The 17826-nt window shown below is 51.0% G+C and overlaps 1 protein-coding gene and 1 long non-coding RNA gene across 2 annotated transcripts in view; one reads left to right on the top strand and one right to left on the bottom strand.

Moving 5' to 3' along the window:
- Nucleotides 1-12078, top strand: part of SLC13A4 (solute carrier family 13 member 4) — a 33069-nt gene extending 20991 nt beyond the window's left edge. The window contains exons 10-15 of the mRNA XM_038753262.1: nucleotides 2083-2184; nucleotides 3196-3290; nucleotides 3473-3606; nucleotides 5249-5410; nucleotides 7761-7898; nucleotides 11598-12078. Coding sequence (XP_038609190.1) covers nucleotides 2083-2184; nucleotides 3196-3290; nucleotides 3473-3606; nucleotides 5249-5410; nucleotides 7761-7898; nucleotides 11598-11735 — 769 coding nt within the window. The 3' untranslated portion in view covers nucleotides 11736-12078. The remainder of the gene's footprint in view (nucleotides 1-2082; nucleotides 2185-3195; nucleotides 3291-3472; nucleotides 3607-5248; nucleotides 5411-7760; nucleotides 7899-11597) is intronic.
- LOC119933697 lies at nucleotides 1424-16335 on the bottom strand. Its single transcript, XR_005452597.1, has 6 exons — nucleotides 15984-16335; nucleotides 12354-12499; nucleotides 11249-11351; nucleotides 3525-3769; nucleotides 3193-3273; nucleotides 1424-1444 (listed from the first exon to the last, which is right to left on the bottom strand). It is a non-coding gene; the product is annotated as an uncharacterized LOC119933697 (long non-coding RNA).
- Between the last annotated feature and the right edge of the window lie 1491 nt (nucleotides 16336-17826).

Here is a 17826-nt window from a genome sequence, read left to right as displayed (position 1 = left end):
CAGAATAAATAGAATTATAGCTCTGGTCTTGAGGGGAGAAACCTCTGGGGGTGGCTGCTGGGTTTAGGAAGAGATTGTCCTGCCAGGCCGGGATGGTCCCAAGGGTGGTGGAATGGGTCTGGGCCCTTGCCCAGCTGAAGGGGACGGTCCTCCCGTTCCTGGTGATGGAATTGGGAGCGGCCGGGGGCCCAGACCACCTCACTCTACAAGGAGGAGAAAATTAGAGGAATGGCTAAGGTGGGCAGGACGTAACCCATCCACGTCACCCAGACCCCTTTACCATCCTCACTGTTTCTCATACTCCCAACTTCCCCGTCTAGACTGAAAGCTTCGTTTGGGGCAGGGAATGTGTCTGTTTATTGTTACATTGTACTCTCCCGAGCGCTTAGTACAGTGCTCTGCACATCGTAAGTGCTCAGTAAATAGGATTGAATAAATGAATGAATGAATGAACTGCCAAAGGGGCACCAGCCCATGCTCTGGAGCCGGTCACGCCCAAGAACCGGCTAAATCCCTGACCTGTACATATTTACTATTCATTCATTCATTCAATTGTATTTACTGAGGGCTTACTGTGTGCAGAGCACTGTACTAAGCGCTTGGGAAGTCCAACTATTCTATTTATTTTATTTTGTTAATGTGTTTTGTTTTGTTGTCTGTTTCCCCCTTCTAGACTGTGAGCCCGCTGTTGGGTAGGGACCGTCTCTATATGTTGCCGACTTGGACTTCCCAAGCGCTTAGTCCAGTGCTCTGCACACAGTAAGCGCTTAATAAAGACGATTGAATGAATGAATGAATGACCTGGTGGGATCAAGTCGACGATGGCCCAGGCTTTGACTTCCTCAAAGCCAAGGCTCTGGCTTCCTGAAGCCCAGGCTTTGGTTTCTTGGAGGCCCCTTCCTTCCTCTCCCCCTCGTTCCCCTCTCCATCTCCCCCATCTTTCCTCCTTCATTTCCCCACAGCACCTGTATATATGTATGTACATATTTATTACTCTATTTATTTATTTATCTTACTTGTACATATCTATTCTATTTATTTTATTTTGTTAGTATGTTTGGTTTTGTTCTCTGTCTCCCCCTTCTAGACTGTGAGCCCGCTGTTGGGTAGGGACCGTCTCTATGTGTTGCCGACTTGTACTTCCCAAGTGCTTAGTACAGTGCTCTGCACACAGTAAGTGCTCAATAAATACGATTGATTGATTGATTGTCAGGGGCACCGGCGGGGTGGGGGGAGGCAACAGGGTTGGGAGTGATGGGGAAGTTCCCGGAGCGCCACCCATCCAGGATCTCCCCTCCCACTGGGAGAGGAGAAGCAGTGTGGCTTCGTGGATGCAGCACAGCCTGGCAGTCAGAAGGACCTGGGTCCTAATCCTGGCTCTGCCACTTTCTGCTGTGTGACCTTGGGCAAGTCAATTCACCTCCCTGGGCCTCAATTTCTTCATCTGTAAAATAATAATAACAACAGTAGCATTTATTAAGTGCTATGTGCAAGGCACCGTTCTAAGCGCAAGGTGATCAGGTTGTCCCCCGGGGGGCTCACAGTCTTCATCCCCATTTTCCAGATGAGGGAACTGAGGCCCAGAGAAGTGAAGTGGCTTGCCCAAACTCACACAGCTGACAAGTGGTGGAGCCGGGATTTGAACCCATGACCTCTGACTCCAAAGCCCGGGCTCTTTCCACTGAGCCACGCTGCTTCTATTGAGCACTTGGAAAAAAGGGGATTAAGACTGTGAACCCCATGAGGGATAGGGACTGTGTCCAACCTGACTAGCTTGTATCTACTCCAGTGTTTAGTACAGTGCCTGTCATATAGTAAGTACTTAAAAAATACCAAAGAGAGAGAGAGAGAGAGAGAGAGAGAGAGAGAGAGAGAGAGAGAGAGAGAGAGAGTATCTACCAGTCTCCCCACCACTCCCAAAGGAAGAAATGGGATTGGGCCAGTTTGGGAGTCCATCCCAGAGCCAAACAAGGCTCTCCCAGGGCCTGTCTTCTAGGGGAGGAACCCACTGCTTCTCCAGCTGCACTGTGTGTAATCATCCCACGGTTGGGCCTGATCCCCTTTGCCCTTCTTGTTTCCTAGCTACCCCGAGATGGTGACTGGCTTTTTCTTCATCCTGATGACCCTGCTCTGGTTCACCCGGGAGCCGGGCTTTGTGCCCGGCTGGGATTCTTTCTTTGAAAAGTAAGTCACAGGGGAGGTGGGGCCTCCGTTTCCTCAGGGAGCTTCTCCGGGCTGGCTGATTTGGGAGCCCCGGACTCTCCCTTTCCAAGAAACCTCCCTGCTCGCCCCAGGCCGATTCTGTGCTCCTGCCATACCTCAAGCGCTTCGTACAGTGCTCTGCACACAGTAAGCACTCAATAAATACGATTGAATAAATGAATGAGGCCAAATTGGACTTCCTCCACCCGGGAGACTAAGGCGAGTCCTTAGATGCCAGGCTAAGAAGCAGAACTCTCAGCGGGTCAGAGGATCCTGGCTCTGCCGCATGTCTGCTGTGTGTCCTTGGGCGAGTCGCTTAACTTCTCTGAGTGTCGTTTACCTCATCTGTAAAATGTTGACTAAGACTAGGAGCCTCATGTGGGACAGGAACTGTGTCCTATCTGATTACCTTGAACCTACCCCAAGGCTTAGAACAGCGCTTGGCACATTGTAAGCACTTTATTATCCTTATTATTGGAAGATAGGCAGATCAGGGTACCGCCACCCACCCATACCTCCAGAAAAGCACACAAATCCAAGTTTACCCATAGGCTCCCGGGAGAAGGGCCAAACGAGTAGGTTCTCCACGGCATTTCCAACCTGCCACAACGTTGACCCTGGGCAGTCCCGGACTGAGTTCCTGCCCTCTCGACGATGGCCAGAGAGCCCTGGCCTGGACGGCAGAAGAGGCAAGGCATCTGAGTTTCGAGGAGCCTTACTGACTTATGGGCTTTTCTGTATATATTGTATATTTGCCCTTGCCTTTTATGCTGTAGGTAAAGTTTTATTGTTTCCCCTCGGGGGACAGGGCCTAGGCATAATCTCCACCTGTGTACTCTTTCCCAGCACTTAGCAGAGTGCTCTGCTCACAGTAAGCGCTCAGTAAATGCCACGGACAGATTGACTGAGCTGGCCCTGCGGTGGCACCCCTTTCCTCTCAGGTAGGAGAAGCTTCCCGCTCCTCCCGCCTTTCCCACACTGTCTCCTTACCAGGAAAGGCTACCGCACCGATGCCACCGTCTCCGTCTTCCTCGGCTTCCTCCTCTTCCTCATCCCGGCCAAGAAGCCCCGCTTAGGCAAAGAGAAAGGTGAGCGTCACCACCCCTGGGGAGGGGTCATGGGGTCATCGGCCTTGGGCAGGAGGGATCATTTAGAGCTGCTGCTCAACGAGTAGCAGAGGAGGCTAGGATGGGCTGGCCGCTCAACCGACTCCCGGCCCGCCTTGGTCGAGTCCCTCTGGATTGATCCCCGGCTCTGGTCACCCAACCAGGGGAGAATGGAGAAAGCACTCCGTCCGGGAGCTCGACGGAGCCGATACTCACCTGGAAGGACTTCCAGAAGACAATGCCGTGGGAGATCGTGGTTCTGGTGGGAGGCGGCTACGCCTTGGCCGCTGGAAGCAAGGTAACATGTTTACGCTCCTTTTCACTTTCAGCTCGGCGCTGTCCCAGCTACTTCATTTCCAGCCATTAGCCATCCCGGTCCCGTGAAGCAGGTCGGTCGGGGACCGCCACCACCCCTGCCGTTTTACAGGCGGGGAACCCGAAGCCCAGGGAGGTTGAACAACCTGTTCGAGGTCACACAGCAAGACCAACAGATGCATCTTGGATTTCTGTTTGGTGGCCAAATCCCAAGAGCCACAGTTTTCCCTTCCAAGGAGGTGGAGAAACTGCCCAACGGAGGTCACGGCAGACAAAGCTTTTGCGTTTTTTTTTTAATTAATCAGGGCCAAAGTGGTGTTCCTCAATCCCAAGGAGAAGACTTTGAGTCACTCAGAACGGACTCCAGGGCCCTTTCTGAGGAGTCAGGAGGACAGTGGGAGAAGGGAAGAGGTGCGAAGGGGAAGCACACTTCAGTATTCCCAGACAAAAGGAGCCTGGAGGACGGTGGGTATTTAGAAGGGAGAGAAGAGAAAGAGGAAGGCAGCTGGGCTGGTTTCGATGGTCCTGCTCATGATGGAAGGACTGAACAGATGGGGCCTAGAGGCACCTCTTCCCTTCTCTCACTGTCTTCCTGACTCCTCAGAAAAGGCCCTGGAGTCTGTTCTGAGTGACTCTAAGTCTCCTCCTTGGGATTGAGGAACACCACTTTGGCCCTGATTAATTAAAAAAAAAATGCAAAAGCTTTATCTACCGTGCCAGTGCCACCAAAACCACACCATCAGCCAAGGCCCAACGTCCGTTCATTCATTCATTCAATCATATTTATTGAGTGCTTACTGTGTGCAGAGCACTGTACTAAGCGCTTGGGAAGTACAAGTTTGCAACATATAGAGACGGTCCCTAGCCAACAGCGGGCTCACAGTCTAGAAGCATCCGTTCCCATTGCTGCCACCCTTTGGGGTCTGTCGTCAGCTCTAACGTCCACAGTGGCTGGGTTCACATGGCTGCCCCAACCCTCACGATGGACCCCCAAGATTCCCCTTCCATCTCATCCATGGCTCCCTAGCTGGGCTGCGGAAGGAAGCAAGTCCATGGAGAAGGGGTGTTCGGGACCAATTGGGATGTCTGATGGTGGGGGTGAACTCTGGCCTGTGGTGGAGGGAGTAGCCCCCCCCCGGTTTGGTCTGAAACCTGCACCTGGCCCTGAAGTCGGGACAAGAGATAGTGATTGAAATGTTTGAGGGATAATAAAGAGCCTAGATGTCAGGAAAAACTCAACCAGGAGGACCATGGAACTCGGGGCTAGATTCCCAAGACTGCTCCCGGTGGAGCAGAATCTCCTTCCTGGAAAGGAAGACGCCTTTGCTGTCTAGGGCAGGTTTGAGGTAAGCAGACCTGGAGGCAGAGGGATGGACGATATGACCTCTGGCAGTATCTTCACACCCTGGGAGTACTTGATACCTGTCCATCCTGTCTCCCCCTTCTAGACTGTGAGCCCACTGTTGGGTAGGGACTGTCTGTATATGTTGCCAACTTGTACTTCCCAAGCGCTTAGTACAGTGCTCTGCACACAGTAAGCGCTCAATAAATACGATTGATGATGATGATGATGAAGCCCGCCGAGCCTCCCCTCACTCCTAGCCCCATCTGACCTCTGCCCTTAGACCTCCGGCCTCTCCCTGTGGATCGGGCGCCAGATGCTGTCCTTGAGTAGCCTCCCGCCCTGGGCGGTCACCCTGCTGGCGTGCATCCTGGTCTCTATGGTAACGGAGTTTGTGAGCAACCCAGCCACCATCACCATTTTCCTGCCGATCCTGTGCAGTCTGGTAAGTCAAAGCAGGATGACGCTTTGGGGTCACACACCCCTCCCCTGCCCCCCAGCCTCCTGCCGCCCACCAAGGTCCTCAGAAGAGCAGGAGCCTGCGGAGGGAGGTGGGGAAACAGAGTCACGGTCAAAGATGTGTCAGGGGCCTCAGCCTGCAACCATCTGCGGTAGGCTCAGCTCTAAAATCCCCATTATTGAGCACTTACAGTGTGCAGAGCACTGTACTAAGCGCTTGGGAAGTAGAAGTTGGCAACACACAGAGACGGTCCCTACCCAACAGTGGGCTCACAGTCTAGAAGGGGGAGACAGACAACAAAACAAATTAACAAAATAAAATAAATAGAATAGATATGTACAAGTAAAATAAACAAATAAAGTAATGGAGTAAATAGAGTAATTGTTCCCCACTGTCCCTCACAAATCCCTAAAATTCAAATTATTTTGATTACAGTGGTAGATTAATAAGCAGGGTATTTCACAAACTCATTAAGGAATACAGGCAGTCCTTGACCTAAGACATTTATTATTTATTATTATTTATGGCATTTGTTAAGCACTTCCTTGGTACCAGGCACTGTACTAAGCGCTGGGGCATATACAGGCTAATTAAGTTGGACACAGTCCGTGTCCCACGAGGGGCTTGCAGGTTTAATCCCCCGTTTTACAGATGAGGGAACTAAGGCACATAGGAGATAAGTAACTTGCCCAACAACCCCAAGCGCTAGGGAGGGGAAATTGGGCACAGAGTTAAAAGCCAAGAAGACGAAATGATGGGAAGAGAAGCTGGGCCCGGAGGAAGAGAGGCCCCAAACAACTCCCAAGCCACCGGGGCCGTCACTGAGCGAAGCAAAGGCATGAAACCCACTACAACTTCCAGCCCCATCTCTCTCTTCCTTTCATTCATTCAATCATCAATCAATCAATCAATCAATCGTATTTATTGAGCGCTTACTGTGTGCAGAGCACTGTACTAAGCGCTTGGGAAGGACAAACTGGCATCATATAGAGACAGTCCCTACCCAACAGTGGGCTCACAGTCTAAAGGGGGAGACAGAGAACAAAACCAAACATACTAACAAAATAAAATAAATAGAATAGATATGTACAAGTAAAATAGAGTAATAAATATGTACAAACATATATACATATACAATCATATTTATTGAGCGCTTAGTGTGTGCAGAGCACTGCACTAAGCGCTTGGGAAGTACAAGTTGGCAACATCTAGAGACGGTCCCTACCCAACAGCGGGCTCACAGTCTAGAAGGGGGAGACAGACAACAAAACATATTAACAAAATAAAATAAATAGAATAAATATGTACAAATAAAATAGAGTAATAAATACGTACAAACATATATACATATATACAGGTGCTTTGAAGAGGGGAAGGAGGTAAGGCGGGGGGGGATGGGGAGGAGAGGGAGAGGAAGGAGAGGTGTCTCCTACCAGACACCTCTCTCTGCTCTCCATTCCCCTCCATCATTTTCATGGTATTTGTTAGGCGTTTACTATGTGCCAGGTACTGTACTAAGCGCCGAGGTAAATACAAGATCATCAGATTGGACACGGTCCCTGTCGACCTGGGGGTTCACAGTCATAATTCCCACTTTCCAGATGAGGGAACTGAGGCCCGGAGAAGTGAAGTGACTTACCCAAGATCACACAGCAGACAAGCGAGAAGCAGCAGCGTGGCTCAGTGGAAAGAGCCCGGGCTTTGGAGTCAGAGGTCACGGGTTCAAATCCCGGCTCCGCCAACTGTCAGCTGTGTGACTTTGGGCAAGTCACTCCTTCTCTGGGCCTCTGTTACCTCATCTGGAAAATGGGGATTAAAACTGTGAGCCCCCCGTGGGACAACCTGATCACCTTGTAACCTCCCCAGTGCTCAGAACAGTGCTTTGCACAGTGACTTTGGGAAAGTCACTTCTTCTCTGGGCCTCTGTTACCTCATCTGGAAAATGGGGATTAAAACTGTGAGCCTCCCGTGGGATAACCTGATCACCTTGTAACCTCCCCAGTGCTTAGAACAGTGCTTTGCACATAGTAAGCGCTTAACAAATACCATCATCATTATTATTATTATTATTAAGTGGTGGAACTGGAATAAGAACCCAGGCCAGTGCTTTTTCCACTAGGACCACACTGCTTCCTAAGTCTCGCTCCCCTTCCCCGAAGCCCCTCTACCCCGGCCTCTGCCCGGGCTAGAGGCTCTGCAGTGTCAACAGGATGGCTAATTCAAGCCAGAATAATAGCGATGATGGTGCGGGGAACCTGTGGGGGGGCAGCAGGGGTGGGAGCGGGGGAGAGTCTGGCCGGGGCCTGACGCTCCCGGAAACCCTCTCCTCTGCCAGTCGGAAACCCTCCGCATCAACCCGCTCTACACGCTGATTCCCGTCACCATGTGCATCTCCTTCGCCGTCATGCTGCCCGTGGGCAACCCCCCCAATGCCATCGTCTTCAGCTACGGCCACTGCCAGATCAAAGACATGGTGAGTCCTGGCGGCGTGTGGTCCCCTCCGCCCTCCTGAGCCGGGGGCCGCCCTCGGGCAGGGTGGACAATGCTGCTGCTGCCTCCTCCTCCTCCTCCAGATCCCCCAGAGTGGCCAGTGCAGAGGCCGGTGTCCCCACACCACCGGGGTATGGAGAGGACGCTGGCCGCCCACCCTGCCTCATCCTCTACTTAGACCAGCGCCAAAAGGCCGAAACCAAGACCACCTCAGGCTTTTGTAAAACCTTGGGCAGGGGAACGAGGGGAAGCGGGTAGCCCTGAGCAATGTCGTATCCCCTCTGTGAGGCTCGGTTTCCCCTTCTGACCAGTGGGGATGAAAGGATGGTCGTACTCAAATGGGGCTGTGTCCGGGCTCCCGGGACATTCTGGGCATCAGGGTTCAGGCGAGCTTTGGAAGAGAAGCGTGAGGGGGGAGCCGGATCCTGGGCCAACCAGGTTTGGCCTCAGTGGGGGTCACCCACTTCATTCATTCAATCGTATTTACTGAGCGCTTACTATGTGCAGAGCACTATACTAAGCCCTTGGGAAGTCCAAGTTGGCAACATCTAGAGACGGTCCCTACCCAACAGCGGGCTCACAGTCTAGAAGGGGGAGACAGACAGCAAAACCAAACATATTAACAAAATAAAATAAATAGAATATGTAGAAATAAATGGAGTAATAAATCCATACAAACATATATACAGGTGCTGTGGGGTGGGGAAGGAGGTAAGGTGGGGGGGATGGGGAGGGGGAGGAGGGAGAGAGGAAGGAGGCGGCTCAGTGTGGGAAGGCCTCCTGGAGGAGGTGAGCTCTCAGTAGGGCTTTGAAGGGAGGAAGAGAGCTAGCTTGGCAGATGTTGGGAGGGAGGGCATTCCGGGCCAGGGGGAGGACGTGGGCCGGGGGTCAATGAGGGGACAGGCAAGAACGAGGCCCGGTGAGGAGATTAGCGGCAGAGGAGCGGAGGGTGCGGGCTGGGCTGGAGAAGGACAGAAGGGAGGTGAGGCAGGAGGGGGCGAGATGATGGACAGCCTTGAAGCCAAAGGTGAGGAGTTTTTGCCTGATGAGGGAAGGAAAATTAGCCAGAGGGACTACAGCCCTGGGGCTTTCCACCAACCGTGGTGAAGCAGCATGGCCTAGTGGAAAGAGCACGGGCCTAGGTTCTAATCCCTGCCCTGCCATGTGTCTGCTCTGTGACCTTTAGTAAGTAAGTCAATTCACTTCTCAAGCGCTTAGTACAGTGCTCTGCACATAATAAGCGCTCAATAAATACGATTGATTGATTCTCAGGACCTCCGTTTCTTCAGCTGTACAATAGGGAGTCAATACTTGCCACTCCTGTTTAGACTGAGAGCCGCATATGGGACACGGACTGTGTCCAACCTGATTAACTTCTATCTACCCCAGTGTCTAGAAAATTGCAATTGCTTAACAAGTAGCAAAATTGTTATCATTATTGTTATTAATAATAATAATATGGGAGAGTCAGGGATGGTGAGGGGAGAGTCAGGGGTGTTGGAGGGTCTGTGCTGGATAATAATAATAATAATAGTAATAATAATGGCATTTGTTGGGCACTAGGTAATCAGGTTGCCCATGTGGGGCTCACAGTCTTAATGCCCATTTCTCCCCCTCCTTCCCCTCTCTATCCCCCCGACCTTACCTCCTTTCCTCCTTCCCTTCCCCACAGCACCTGTATATATGTTTGTACATATTTATTACTCTATTTATTTTACTTGTACATATCTATTCTATTTATTTTATTTTGTTAATATGTTTGGTTTTGTTCTCTGCCTCCCCCTTCTAGACTGTGAGCCCACTGTTGGGTAGGGACCGTCTCTATATGTTTGCAACTTGTACTTCCCAAGTGCTTAGTACAGTGCTCTGCACACAGTAAGCGCTCAATAAATACGATTGATTGATCGATTGATTTTACAGATGAGGTAACTGAGGCACAGAGAAGTGAAGTGACTTGCCCAAAATCACACAGCTGACAAGTGGCAGAGCTGGGATTAGAACCCACAAACTCTGACTGCCAAGCCCGGGCTCTTTCCGCTAAGACACGCTGCTTCTAAGTGCTTAGTACAGTGATCTGCACACAGTAAGCGCTCAATAAATATGATTGAAGAAATGAATAAAGCTTTGAAGGCCGTAGGTTAAAATAATAATCCCAGTTAAAGGACTCTGAATGTATTTAGCATGATCAAGATGGTATTTGTTGAGTGCTATGTGCCAAGCACTGTGCGAACTAGGGTAGATTCATTCAATCGTATTTACTGAGCGCTTACTGTGTGCAGAGCACTGTGCTAAGCGCTTGGGAAGTACAAATCGGCAACATATAGAGACGGTCCCTACCCGACAACGGGCTCTCAGCCTAGAAACGGGCTTAGATGCCAGATAATGAGTTTAGCCTCAGCCCCTGTCCTGCACAGGGCTTTCAAACTAAGGGGGAAAGCAGGTTTCATCCTCATTTTACAGGTGAGGAAACCGAGGCCCAGAGAAGTTAAGCACCTTGCCCAAGATCACACAGCAGGCCAGCGGCAGAGCTGGAACCAGACTGCCCTGGGGCCTGCTCCGCTTTTAAGCGTGGCTCTGCGGAAAGAGCCCGGGCTTTGGAGTCAGAGGTAATGGGTTCAAACCCCGGGTCCGCCACTTGTCAGCTGGGTGACTTTGGGCAAATCACTTAACTTTTCTGGGCCTCAATTCCCTCATCTGTAAAATGGGGATGAAGACTGGGAGCGCCCCGTGGGACAACCTGATCACCTTGTAATCTCCCCAGCGCTTAGAACGGCGCTTTGCACATAGTAAGCGCTTAATAAATGCGATTATTATTATCATTATTATTATTATTGTCGCCCAGCCCCAGCCCTGAGGAGAAGTACGTGAACGCCCCTTCGCTCTCCTGGGCCCACGGTGCTTCTCCGGAGTCTCTCGCTCCCGGAACCCAGGAGAGCAGGGCTTCCCGAGGAGAGGTTATGCGGGCCGGATGACTAACCACACACCCTGTGGATGCAGGCCAGGGCGCGGGAGGGCGAGGTGTTGATGGCGTAGCCGAGGCCTGGGTGGAATTTCCTCGAGTACATTTTCCCCTCGTAACTTTCCCCAAAGAGGCGGCAGGTGGGAGGGTTTGTTAGGCCTTGACGGGGCGTACGGCGCTTGGTAACCCCCCGGGGGGGTGGGCTAGAGCGGCACTGCCCACGCAAGTTCCATCACATCACATTCCCGCTCCTCGGCTACCTCTGCCCTGCTGCTCCTAGCCCACAGACAGGGATACACACCGCACGGACCAGTCACCAAACTGTTCGATGGCTTCGAAGAGCAAGCAGGGGGATTAAAGATCAGGCTGCTTACAATGCTGCGACCAGGGAAGAGCAGGTCCTACTGGTCCCCTCCCCAACTTTCAATCCAGTGGAGGAGATGTCTGAAGCCGGGGCTGCCTCCTGACCGGCCAGAACTGTAGGGAGAGAAGAAGGGGAAAAGGAACCAGATTTGTACGTCACCCTCACCCTGTCCACCGAGTCGAGATCAGTGGTGTTCAGTGAGCGCTTACAGAGTGCTCGATAAGTACTACAGAGGGATGGATCAGGTGGTGGAGAATGTGGGATGGAATTAGAGCGGTAGAGTGCCAAGGCTGGCAGGGGCATAGTGGTCCGCTCCCTTTCGTATAGACCGTTCCTAAAGGGAGATTGTTTCCTCACAGGTGAAAGCTGGCTTGGGAGTCAACGTGATCGGGCTTGCGGTAGTGATGGTGGCTATCAACACTTGGGGAGTCAGGCTCTTCCACTTGGATGTCTTCCCCGGCTGGGCCGAGGCCGGCAACGTCACCGACCGGGCCTGACCGGCCCGGAGCAGCGGTCCGGCCCTCCAGCTGGCCGGGCCACCGCCGGAACCCCGGGGTCTGACGCCAGAAAGCCCAGCCCCGAGCCCCCCATCTCCGGACCCTCTTTCTCCTCCAGCCCCTGAAGGGGAAGGGGGAGTCCTGCAGCAACGGAGAGACGGAGTTTGGCCTTTCCGGCTGCATCCCGGTCACCAATGGGGCTGAACCATTCAGGAAGCAGTCGGACTGCAGAGAGAAACCTCAGATGTCCTCCATCGGCAGAGGGTGAAGCGTCCTCTTGGGCGGAGAGTACCTTCCACGCCCGACTTAGAGCCTAAAGTGCGATTCTGGGTTCTCCAAACACGCAATCAATGGTATTTATTGAGTGCTTGCTATGTGCAACTCAGCATTTGGGACAGTCCAATTCAGTAGAATTAGCAGAAATGTTCTCTGACCGTAACGCGCTTACATCATCATCATCAATTGTATTTATTGAGCGCTTACTATGTGCAGAGCACTGTACTAAGCGCTTGGGAAGTACAAATTGGCAACATATAGAGACAGTCCCTACCCAACAGTGGGCTCACAGTCTAAAAGACTACAAGACGACTAAAAGACTACAGTGTAAAGGACGCCCACCTTCTTCATGTCGCTAGTTGGCTTTGGAGGAAGATGGTATCCACACGCACCCTCTTCGCCACCTCCCCCTTCGCCAGGTCTTTTCCCTCAGAATCTATCCCGCTCCCAAGGGGCAAGGATGCTTCCTCTGGGAGCCGATCCAGAATCTGTCCCGGGATAGGGAAGGAATTCATTGTTATCGGAGCCCCCTTCCTCCCCCGTAGCCCAGCCCCATCCCCGGACCACGAGTCACTCAAAAGAGGCAGGGACCACCCAAAGCCCAACAGACTCACACAACGACGTTGGCTACAACGTGCAGCGTGGCTCAGTGGAAAGAGCGTGGGCTTCGGAGTCGGAGGTCATGGGTTCAAATCCTAGCTCCGCCAATTGTCAGCCGTGTGACTTTGGTCAATCAATCAATCAATCATATTTACTGAGCGCTTACTGTGTGCAGAGCACTGTACTAAGCGCTTGGGAAATACAAGTTGGCAACATAGAGAGACGGTCCCTACCCAACAGTGGGCGCACAGTCTAGAAGACTGTCAAGTGAATTCACTTCTCTGGGCCTCAGTTCCCTCATCTGTAAAATGGAGATGAAGACTGTGAGCCCCCCCACGGGACAACCAGATCACTTTGTAACCTCCCCAGTGCTTAGAACAGTGCTTTGCACATAGTAAGCATTTAATAAATGTCATTATTATTATTATTTATTGGGTCCTCCCCAGTTAGATTCCCCTCTTAGATCGGGAGCCCCCCAAGAGCCGGGGACTGTATCGACTTCTGACCTGGGTATTCTCTCCCAGCGCTTAGTACAGTGCTCTGCACAAAGTAAGCGCTTAACAAATATGATTCTTACTACTAGCGCCTACAGAAGATCGCAGCCAGCCCTTCCAGCCGCTAAAGTCAGAGCCGTCGCTTGTTCTCGTCTTGGGAAATGGGAGTCGCCTGCTTTGTCTGGCTTTAAATGACCAGTTGCCGGCATGGGTGCGGATTCCCCCCTGCCTGAACGGTTAGTCAATAAAATAAATGATTTAGCTCCTCACACGTGTCCACCCAGGGAGAGGGTGCGGATGAGCTGGAGCTTGGCATAGTCCAAAGAGGGGGCTAGTTCGTTCATTCATTCATTCATTCATTCAATCGTATTTATTGAGCGCTTACTGTGTGCACAGTACTGTACTAAGCGCTTGGGAAGTCCAAGTCGGCAACATATAGAGACGGTTCCTACCCAACAGCAGGCTCACAGTCTAGAAGGGGGAGACAGACACCAAAATATTAACAAAATAAAATAAATAGAATTAATATGTACAAGGAAAATAGAGTAATAAATATGTACAAACATATATACTTAGTGACTTGAATATAGCTAGCACACCCCTCTAAATGTTTATCACAACCCAAAATTTGGTAACCCAGTTTTCTGGATATGCATAGGCTAGGTATCTAAGCATGGGGACTTTCCTTTTTTCAGAGCAGTAGTTGCCCCAAATCAATCAATTAATCAATGGTATTTATAATAATAAGAATAAGAATGGCAGGTATTAAGCAGTTACTATGTGCCGAGCACTGTTATAAGCGCTTGGGAGGTTACAAGGCGATCGGGTTGTCCCACATGGGGCTCACAGTCCCAATATCCATTTGACAGATGAGGCAACGGAGGCACAGAGAAGCCAAGCGGCTCGTCCAAAGTCACACAGCCGACAAGCGGCGGAGGCGGGATCCGAACCCATGACCTCTGACTCCAAAGCCCGGGCTCTTTCCACTGAGCCCCGCTGCTTCCCCTAATTGAGTACCGGCTGTGCAGAGGTCTGTACTAAGCTCTAGGAGAGAACAATATAACCGAGTTGGTAGTCGCAAGCGTAAAATCTAGAGATGAGTTTACAGTCATAGTTGAAATAGGTCGGATCTTCCGGTGCTTTACCCAAACAGGCATCTACAGGGCGTTTCCGTTCAGGCATCCGCTAAACCGGCTCTTCGTCCAACTTGGGCGTCGAGGAGCCGTGGGGCCTAGTGGAAAGAGCACGGGCCTGGAACTTGGCGACCGGGGTTTTAATCCTGGCTCTGTCACGTGCCTGTTGTGTAACCTTGGGCAAGTTGTTTCACTTTTCTATGCTTTAGTTACCTCATCTGTAAAGTGGGGATTCAGTACCTGTCCTCCCTCCTAGACTGTGTGGGACAGGGACTGTGTCTCTGACCTATATCCCATCCTCGTCGTCTCCCTTTTTTTTTTCTTCTTTTAGACTGTGAGCCCACTGTAGGGTAGGGACCGTCTCTATATGTTGCCAACTTGTACTTCCCAAGCGCTCAGTACAGTGCTCTGCACATAATAAGCGCTCAATAAATACGATTGATTGATTGATATGTTGTATCTTTCCCAGTACTTAGAACAGTGCTTGACACATATGAGCCCGTTGTTGGGTAGGGACCGTCTCTATATGTTGCCAACTTGTACTTACCGAGTGCTTAGTACAGTGCTCTGCACACAGTAAGCGCTCAGTAAATACGATTGATTGATATGTTGTATCTTTCCCAGTACTTAGAACAGTGCTTGACACATGTGAGCCCGTTGTTGGGTAGGAACCGTCTCTATATGTTGCCAACTTGTACTTACCAAGCACTTAGTACAGTGCTCTGCACATAGTAAGTGCTCAATAAATACGATTGATTGATTGATATGTTGTATCTTTCCCAGTACTTAGAACAGTGCTTGACACATGTGAGCCCGTTGTTGGGTAGGGACCGTCTCTATATGTTGCCAACTTGTACTTACCAAGTGCTTAGTACAGTGCTCTGCACACAGTAAGCGCTCAGTAAATACGATTGATTGATTGATATGTTGTATCTTTCCCAGTACTTAGAACAGTGCTTGACACATGTGAGCCGGTTGTTGGGTAGGGACCATCTCTATATGTTGCCAACTTGTACTTCCCAAGCGCTTAGTACAGTGCTCTGCACACAGTAAGTGCTCAATAAATACGATTGATTGATTGATATGTTGTATCTTTCCCAGTACTTAGAACAGTGCTTGACACATGTGAGCCCGTTGTTGGGTAGGGACCGTCTCTATATGTTGCCAACTTGTACTTCCCAAGCGCTTAGTAGTACAGTGCTCTGCACACAGTAAGCGCTCCATAAATACGATTGGTTGATTGATTGATTAGTAGTACAGTACTCTGCACACAGTACGCGCTCAATAAATACGATTGAATGAATGAATAGTAAGCACTTAACAAACACCACAATCATTATCATCATATCTTTTAGACTGTGAGCCCACTGTTGGGTAGGGACTGCCTCTATATGTTGCCAACTTGTACTTCCCAAGCGCTTAGTACAGTGCTCTGCACACAGTAAGTGCTCAATAAATACGATTGAACGAATGAGTAGTAAGCACTTAACAAACACCAAAATCATTATTATCATATCTTTTAGACTGTGAGCCCACTGTTGGGTAGGGACTGTCTCTATATGTTGCCAACTTGTACTTCCCAAGTGCTTAGTACAGTGCTCTGCACACAGTGAGCGCTCAATAAATACGATTGATGATGATTATTATCCCAAACACTGGATGAGAACAGGGTGCTGCAGAAGGCTCCCTGGCGAAGGCAGGCTGGGAGTCCCCGTAACTTCCTAACACTGAGGCTCCAAACTCACCAGAGCGTCCTTCCTTTGGCGGGCATCACCACGGTCTTTCCACTTGGAATTTCAGAGGCTGAAAAAGCAGATTTCTTGTGGCCATCTTTGTTTTCAGCCCCGTGTTCACAATGCAGTGTGCGAGGCCCCAACTGGCTGGAGAGGGAGTGTAGACACGTCAGAAAATAAAGATAACAACCATCACGGTGGGATTTTAAGCGCTAACTACATGCCCAGCCCTGGGGAAGGTTCAGGATAATCAGAAGGACTGTAGTCTCCCACCCCAGACGGGGCTCACGACCTAAGAGGTAGGAAGAGGCAGGGATCTGACCCTAAATGAACAGATGAGGAGATGATGATGATGATGATGGTATTTGTTAAGCGCTTACTATGTGCAAAGCACTGTTCTAAGCGCTGGGGAAGATACAAGGTTATCAGGTTGTCCCACATGGGGCTCACAGTCTTAGTCCCCATTTTACAGATGAGGGAACTGAGGCCCAGAGAAGTTAAGTGACTTGCCCAAAGTCACACGGCTGACAAGTGGCACAGCTGGGATTCGAACCCATGACCTCTGACTCCAAAGCCCATGATCTTTCCACTAAGCCACAGCTGCTTCTCTAATGGAGATGGAGCCCAGAGAGGTCACACAGCAGGCCAGCAGAGAAGCCGGGCCTAAAATTCGACTCCCGGGCCCGTGCGTTCCCACCCGGCCGCGCTCGCTCCCCTCACCTAGAAAAGGGGTCCCGCGGTCTACCGCACACGCTTTTTCTCTGGGACAGGCCGCAACTCCATCAACCTTAAGCGCTTAGTACAGTGCTCTGCACACGGTAAGCGCTCAACAAATACGACTGAATGAATGAACTCCATCGGAGTTCCCTTTACCCGACATGCCCAGCCCTGGGGAAGGTTCAGGATAATCAGAAGGACTGTAGTCTCCCACCCCAGACGGGGCTCACGACCTAAGAGGTAGGAAGAGGCAGGGATCTGACCCTAAATGAACAGATGAGGAGATGATGATGATGATGATGATGGTATTTGTTAAGCGCTTACTATGTGCAAAGCACTGTTCTAAGCGCTGGGGAAGATACAAGGTTATCAGGTTGTCCCACATGGGGCTCACAGTCTTAGTCCCCATTTTACAGATGAGGGAACTGAGGCCCAGAGAAGTTAAGTGACTTGCCCAAAGTCACACGGCTGACAAGTGGCAGAGCTGGGATTCGAACCCATGACCTCTGACTCCAAAGCCCATGATCTTTCCACTAAGCCACAGCTGCTTCTCTAATGGAGATGGAGCCCAGAGAGGTCACACAGCAGGCCAGCAGAGAAGCCGGGCCTAAAATTCGACTTCCGAGCCCGTGCGTTCCCACCCGGCCGTGCTCGCTCCCCTCACCTAGAAAAGGGGTCCCGCGGTCTACCGCACACGCTTTTTCTCTGGGCCAGGCCGCAACTCCATCAACCTTAAGCGCTTAGTCCAGTGCTCTGCACACAGTAAGCGCTCAATAAATACGACTGAATGAATGAACTCCATCGGAGTTCCCTTTCCCCGTAAAAGCCCCGAGCCTGGGGGAATCCAGGGCGGGGAACGGCAAGAAAGGCTACGTGCAAATTGAGCCTCGTTTCCTTCCTCGGCAACACGGCGTTCCTTCAGCGGGGAAAGCAGGAAAAGGGGCGGCAGGCCGACCGCAAAGGAAAAACCAACACTGGCGGGGTGTCCGGAGGGCGAGGTCTGGAAGGGTGGAAATGAAAACATTACACATGACGAATCATGACTGTACATACTGTTGGAGTACCTTCACCCTTTTTCAGCTCCTAATAGCTATAGGCTGCTTTAGGCGGGCGTGGATTTATGTCGCCTGGACACCCG

Source organism: Tachyglossus aculeatus, chromosome 10, assembly GCF_015852505.1.
Source record: "Tachyglossus aculeatus isolate mTacAcu1 chromosome 10, mTacAcu1.pri, whole genome shotgun sequence".
NCBI lineage: Eukaryota > Metazoa > Chordata > Mammalia > Monotremata > Tachyglossidae > Tachyglossus > Tachyglossus aculeatus.
Note: the sequence above shows the minus strand (reverse complement) of the source record. Positions and strands in the feature narration are given on the sequence as shown.